This window comes from Cyprinus carpio, chromosome B11 (genome assembly GCF_018340385.1).
Source record: "Cyprinus carpio isolate SPL01 chromosome B11, ASM1834038v1, whole genome shotgun sequence".
In the NCBI taxonomy this organism is placed as follows: Eukaryota; Metazoa; Chordata; class Actinopteri; order Cypriniformes; family Cyprinidae; genus Cyprinus; species Cyprinus carpio.
This window is the reverse complement of record NC_056607.1, coordinates 11,487,674-11,494,573: the sequence shown is the minus strand read 5'-3', so window position 1 is coordinate 11,494,573 and position 6,900 is coordinate 11,487,674. Positions and strand designations below refer to the sequence as shown.

The 6,900-nt window shown below is 36.0% G+C and overlaps 1 protein-coding gene across 3 annotated transcripts; it reads left to right on the top strand.

Moving 5' to 3' along the window:
- Positions 1–583: 583 nt before the first annotated feature.
- LOC109052675 (sterile alpha motif domain-containing protein 3-like) lies at positions 584–6,685 on the top strand. 3 transcript variants are annotated; one of them, XM_042733921.1, is made up of 7 exons: positions 584–850; positions 1,587–1,626; positions 3,021–3,130; positions 4,625–5,583; positions 5,924–6,083; positions 6,219–6,311; positions 6,663–6,685. In XM_042733921.1, exons 4-5 carry the CDS (start codon positions 4,639–4,641, stop codon positions 6,065–6,067), a joined length of 1,089 nt encoding a protein of 362 aa, XP_042589855.1. In that variant the 5' UTR covers positions 584–850; positions 1,587–1,626; positions 3,021–3,130; positions 4,625–4,638; the 3' UTR covers positions 6,068–6,083; positions 6,219–6,311; positions 6,663–6,685. The 3 variants fall into 3 exon arrangements, with proteins under 3 accessions (XP_042589855.1, XP_042589854.1, XP_042589853.1); XM_042733920.1 differs by having other exon boundaries at positions 3,021–3,144; XM_042733919.1 differs by lacking the exon at positions 3,021–3,130.
- Positions 6,686–6,900: the final 215 nt, after the last annotated feature.

The window sequence follows — 6,900 nt, the reverse complement described above, 5'->3', positions numbered from 1 at the left end:
AATCAGAAAGTGTTTACATCTTACCTCAACAGTTTGCTCAAATAGCTGGGGAGTCATTGAACGGTGATAAGTGGAGCAGATTTGATTCATATAGTGATTTGAATCAAAAAGAAAGATTCATTTGTTGATTAATTCAATGAAAGAATCACTCGTCCAACTCTTGGTTACGTGTTACGCCAGTAGTTAGCTACAAGTGAATGTCGTGGTGGAATTGTAAACTTCATTGAATGGTTCACCACTGAAATGAATATTACTGAATCCTTAATGAAAATTTGCGGCGTGCATATTATATGCTGTTTAAGTGTCCCATTTTTTTCTGAAGAAATTACAGCAAAGTAGATCAATACTTTTCCTATATTTTGGCAAGCTATTGGACATAACTTTTATCAAGCAATAAAAACAACAGTAACAGTGAGTAAAATATTGAGCATAAAATGTCCTTTCACTCCACATTGTGAATGGCTGGCTCCCAATGCAAAATGAATGGCGGTGTTTACATTCTCTAGGCCTAGTTCATGTCAGAGGACATTCCATGATAGCCTAAATGATAAATGAGTAGCTATGCCACATCAAAGTCCTACACTGTAAAATGTAACTGATGATCTTACTAATAAAATTAAGTGAATCTAACTTATTTTGAATAAGTTTATTGACCTTACTAAGTTTAATAAAGTAAGGTCAACTTTTTAGCACGGAAAGTTAATAAACTCAAAATATTCAATTACCCTCTACTTAAAATAATCAGTATTTTGAAAATATTCGAGTTGTCATGCGCGGTGCTTCCAGTAGGTGGAGCCGATTTGAAACGGAAACGGAATAACATTATTTCTGGTGAAGAGCACATGGAAAGGTGAGTCAGTGCTTGATTGACTTATTTTTAATGTCTGAATTGCTTTGTATACATAATTAATCGTGTAATAATCATATTAAATTAACTAGTGTTACACATGAACATTGGATGTGTTTTTATTTTAATCAAATTATTGGATTGTGTTGGATTGTGTTAATCGAAATGAGGAGTCTAGCATTGCAAGTCTCTAATTGTTAGGTCCATGCTTTCAATCAAGGAACATTTTTTTTTTTTTTTTTTTTTTTTTGTGAGTAGGTTCTCAGTGAAGAACTTATAATAGAGTAACTTTAATAAGAATAAAGTTATAATGCATACACTCAAGCCTATGTAGTATTTTATTGAATTAGCATATTATGTAATGTGTATCTTTGTTCCTATTTATTTATTAACAATGATAAAATAATGGTTACGTTTTTTTTTTTTTTTTTAATATTCATCCATTTTGGTCTAAAATGTCTGCTATTCTATTATAATTGCTTATATAGTATAGATGATATTTCTATTTTATATGCTGTTACTTTGTTAGTATTTTTTATTTTCTTTTTTAAATGGGGAAATTTGTTTGGCTATAATGCATAATAATAAAACCAACATGAAGTAGAATTGTGATTTCATATTTTGCCATATCGCCCTACCGTATTTCATATGTTTGAACACTACATATTGATTCGTAAATGTAAATGCAAAACTTTACATTTAGAAGTGTGTATGTTAATATTATTTTCTTCATTTGCAGTGCTTGTTTTGTGAGATGACTTGAGACATGCAATGGAAATGTAAGTACTGTTTTTTTTTTCCTGTGAAAAGAGAGCTCTCCTATTGAAGCATTATCACATTAAACATGGAAGCTACGCCAGAACTACACCATTTCCATGCCTTCATGCAGACTGTTTGTGTTCTTTCAAGTCATTTAATGCAGTTGAAGGTGCACTTAACAAGAAGTCATTCCCAACACGATGGAGAACAAACAAGTGTATCAAAAGAATCTCAATTAATATTTCACTGTCCACTCTGCGAATTTAAGGAACCTTGTACAGAATCTGAGTTTTTCACCCACTTGCGTCAGCATTTAAAAAGGAATGAAAAGGTTCAGTGCCCATTCAATGACTGCAATTTTGAGAGCAGGATTTATTCTACATTTAATGCTCACAAATGTAAGGAACACCAATTAAGCAGTCAGAGGAACCCAGCATTGCAGTTGAAATTCAAAATTTAGCTGCAGAATTACCACAAGATGTTGCTCAAAATACGTCTTACCATGAGTCAATGGATTCTACTGAATTTGGCGAAAATGAAAAAAGACGACCAGACTCAAAATCTGGATCATTTGCAGAATCAACTAGAACGTAATTTAGGCTTGCTCTTTCTTAAGATGCAAACCATTCTGCATATCTCCGATTCAGCAGTACAGGAAGTAATTCAACAAATCAACCAGATCTTTCTTCTGTCAAAGCCCCTTTTGTGTAATGCCATACAGCAGATTCTAGAGTCAACATGGAGTCAGTGATAATTCTTCTGTTTTGAGAGACATTGTGAAAGCTGTCACAGAAAATAATTTGATCTTGAAAATGACTGATTCTGGTGAGCCTCTCTCTACAGTCGGTAAAAGAGCATCATATTTTCAGAAAGAGTTTCCAATTGTTGTACCAACAGAATATAAACTTGGGAAAGACTCCCAATCATTTGCTTATGTGCCAATTCTAAATATGCTACAGGTGCTTTTAAACAGAACTGATGTTTTTGAGAAAGTTCTTGCTCCTTTTGAAAATGCAAATGGGATCAACTCTTACAAAGACAGCACTAACTATCGTGAGAATGATTTTTTGGTGGCAGGGACATTTAGGATTTTGCTTACCATGTACACTGATGAATTTGAGATTGCTAAACCTCTTGGCACTTCAAAAAAGAAACACAAGATGTTCGGCGTCTATTGGGTTCTTGCTAATCTTCCATCTAAACACCGGTCATCTCTTCAGGCAATTCAGCTGGCACTTTTATGCAAGGCTAGTGAAGTAAAACAATATGGATATGAGAAAGTCCTTCACCCTCTTGTACAAGACCTCAAAACTCTGGAGACACATGGTGTCTTTTTTGGAGCAATTAGGGGAATGTGTTAAGGGAACTGTTCTCAATGTATCTGCTGACAATCTTGGTGCTCATTCCTTGGCAGGATTTCAAGAGAGCTTCATCGTGGAACACCCTTGCCGCTTTTGCATGGTGAAAAAGAGTGAAATTCAACAGAAAGACGTACTGTCAGGAAGATTTGAACCCAGGACAAAGGTGAATCATGACAGGCAAGTTGAGGAAGTTTTAAAAGACCAAAATTTGGTAAAACAGTATGGTGTAAACAGGCAGGTGTGTTTTAAATGAGCTTGATCATTTTCACTCTGTCAGTGGCTTTCCACCTGACATCATGCATGATCTCTTGGAGGGTGTAATACCAGTTGAAATGGCACTGTGCCTCAATGATTTAATCAACAAAAAGTACATCACCCTTGAGTATGTGAACAGAACAATCAAACAATTTCCATACAAATTCATAGACAAGACCGATCAACCTCAGGTCATTCCAACTACATTTGCCTCAAGAGGCACGATTGGGGGCAACGGCCATGAAAATTGGGCACTTTTAAGACTTCTCCCACTAATGATTGGCTTCGATATCCCAGAAAATGATGCAACATGGGAGATTTTAATGCTTTTGAAAGACATTCTAGAACTGGCGACATCCTTCAGATTTACTGATGATACTATTGATTTTCTTGGGGCTAAAATTTCAGAGCACAGAGGTTTGCTTTTAAAAGTATTTCCTCATTTTGTGTTGCGTCCCAAACACCACTACATCGAACATTATCCACAACTAATAAGGACATATGGGCCACTTAGAGATGTCTGGACCATGCGTTTTGAAGGCAAGCATAAGTTCTTCAAACAAATTATTTGTGAGACAAAAAATTTCAAAAATGTCACACAAACTCTGGCACTCAGACATCAGAGAATGATAGCATACCACATGGACTCGTCATACTTTTTTAAACCTTCTGTCCAGATGGACAAAGTCACATGTACACTGACTTCATCTTTTCCTGAGAGTGTACAGAATGTGCTTCAGCAGAATTTTGTTACCCAAAGCACTGTCCTTGGTCACATCTAAAGTGTGCATTGATGGGATCAACTACAGTCCTGATATGGTTCTGTCTGCTGGTGCAACTTCATGTCTGCCTGATTTTAGGCAAATTGTAAAAATTGTCATCATCAACACTGAAATTTTGTTTGTATGCAAACAACAGACAGCGTGGTACATTGAGCATCTACGTTCCTATGAACTGTGCAGCCATGTATCAGAAATTACAGTCACAAAGCTGTTTGAATTGAATGACCCTTTTCCACTATCACCCTACAAAATTCAGGGCAGAACATTTGTTACAGCAAAACATTATATATTTTGCTAAATTGAACATTTAAAGGGACAGTCCACCTAAAAAAGTAAATTCCGTTATTTACTCACCCTCATATTATTTCAAACCTACATGACTTTCTTTTGGTGTATAAAATATATTTTAAATAGTGTTTATTAACAAACAGTTTCAGTTCCCCAATGACTTCCATGGCAACCTGAACGTGTTTGGTTTCCAAATTCCTTAAGTGTACAGCAAAAGAAAGTCATACAGGGTTAAAACAACATGAGGGTGAGTAAATAAAATAATTTCCAGTTTTTATCCCTTTATTATTGTGAACTCGAGTGTAAATTTAATTGATTTTTCTCATTGTTAGGTTCACAGAACGCAATGGAGACAAGAACTATACTTAGAGTGATAGTGAATGAAAATGACATACGGAAAATCACACTGCATAGTAAACCACAAACTTTGGAGACATTGATGGAGCATCTTGAAGAGAAGTTGGGTCTTCCATACAAGTTTTCTCTTCAGTACGAAGATGCTGATTTTAACAATGCACTAATTAACCTCACAGACATTGCAGATTTACCTGAGAGGCCCACCTTAAAGGTGATCTCTCTTGTTCCATCTCCTACAGCAAGTACAGCTGACACAGACATTGTATCTTTGTCTTCTGAAGAAGGGTCATCTCATGTACGCCAGGCTCAGTGGCCAGAGACATTTGAAGTCCCCAATTTTCCTGTAGATATTGAGTTCCGATTGCGCCAAGGAAACCTTCTGTATATGAGAGACCAGACATATATGCAAGTTCCCAGGGACATGAAGCACGAAATTCTTGAAAAACTTGCTGAGTGTATGTACAGCTTCAAAGCATATCCCTCTGACGACGATTTCAATGATGTTGCATCTTCACTAGTCAAAAAACATCCATGCCTCACTGAACCAGGTTCCTCCACTGGATGGAATGGCTGGAAGAACAGCCTCAAGTTTAAAATGGGAAATTACAGAACGAAGCTACGACGAGCTGGATGCACAGATGTTCTTATAAATGTAGGGAAAAGGGGAGGCCAAGATCCTTTGAGAAGTGTTAAAAGGCCTAAACATTTTGAAATCAATTTTCTTCCCAATTATCCTGCTGGTGAGGATGAGTGCAGCATGGAATCTAAACGCTTACAACTTGTGGAGGAAATGAAAAAATGTCATCCAAGTTCCACCCTGATATCACAGAACATGGATTCCACTTTTTCCTTGAGGAGAAAGGAGATTGTTGAGATTGAGTCTCCAGTAAAAGAGACTCTTCAAAGATGGCCATCACTCTTCACAGAACGACAAGTAAGTAACAAATAAATCACACAACCTATAACAACATTTACTTACCCTCATGCCATTCCAGATTTATATGAATTTCTTCAGATACAAATTCTTAAAGTCGTCCATCTCTGAGTGTGAAGAATGTGAAAGCTCTTAAAAGCATATATACATTGATCGTGACATCATTCCATATGACCTTATATTAACTCTCTTTTTCTAAAATATACACATTTGCGTTTATCTGAAGAATATCTGTTACATTTGGGACACCATGAGAGTAATTGTGGCAATTTTCAAATATCCCTTTAACACAGTAACCAAAAGCCTAATAGATAAAGCATTGTTCTTTTTCCTTTTACAGATCAATGCAGAGTTTGTTCGCATAACAAGCAAAAACCTCAAGCAAGATTTTTTCACAGCACTTGATCAACATACAGCTCGATTTCTGAAAATTTTTGAAACCAAAAAAGGGGGCAGTTGGAAAAAGGCTTTCAGAGTTTCTTGATCAAATTAAGTTGAAGGTAAGCTTGTCATTGCTTCTTTCTTAAACTAAATTCTGTAAAACTTCATTCTATGTAAGTTTTTTTTTCAGGGCAATGTCATCACTTAATTTTAAAATGGGTTTCTTGCTGACTAATTTTAACTTCTTTTTCCAGGGCACTGACATCACTGCTAATCGCACAGCAGTTCTTCGTGGACTTCCTCTCCTTCTTGGAGAAGAAACCTCTGACTTTTTCAAAGCAACATTGGCAAGTACCATTCTTTATATATTTTATTCTAAACTCTAATCCCCCACACATACATCACAAATAGGCATTCAGTCCCAGAAACAGACCAGACACAAAACAATTACAAAATATTTTTAAATGTAATTGTACATTTTCTTGTGTATGTTCTGCCGTCATCGTACTGTTCATTGTGTTTTACAATGTCTAATTTTCACACAACATTTTAAGCATTGTTTATCTCTGTTAGTTGTATGTTGAACAGAAAGTGATGGTCCTGATTCTTTAAGATACATGTACATTTGTGAGATTTAATTTTTCTAATGTAACCAGAATTTTAATAGTGCTGTTCTTTTTTTTCTTTTTTTTTATTAGGACTGTGATTGTGACATACCCCAAGATTTCCATCGGGATTCTGACTGTGATAACAGAAGGCAGCCAGGATTCTTCACAAGCACTGCATTTAGAGAATTCACACACCGCAATTATCCTTGAAGGAGCCATTGTGATGGACAATATTGAAAACCTCCCGGATGCCATGTGGCTACTTTTTGGGCTGATATATGCGCTCAATTTGGAGTACCCTCCACAGCTCAAGAACACCTTTGATTTT

Coding starts and splice junctions, on each gene's coding strand:
- LOC109052675 (XM_042733919.1), top strand. Junction 5,584..5,923: donor CACTCTTCACAGAACGACAA/GTAAGTAACAAA, acceptor TTCCTTTTACAG/ATCAATGCAGAGTTTGTTCG.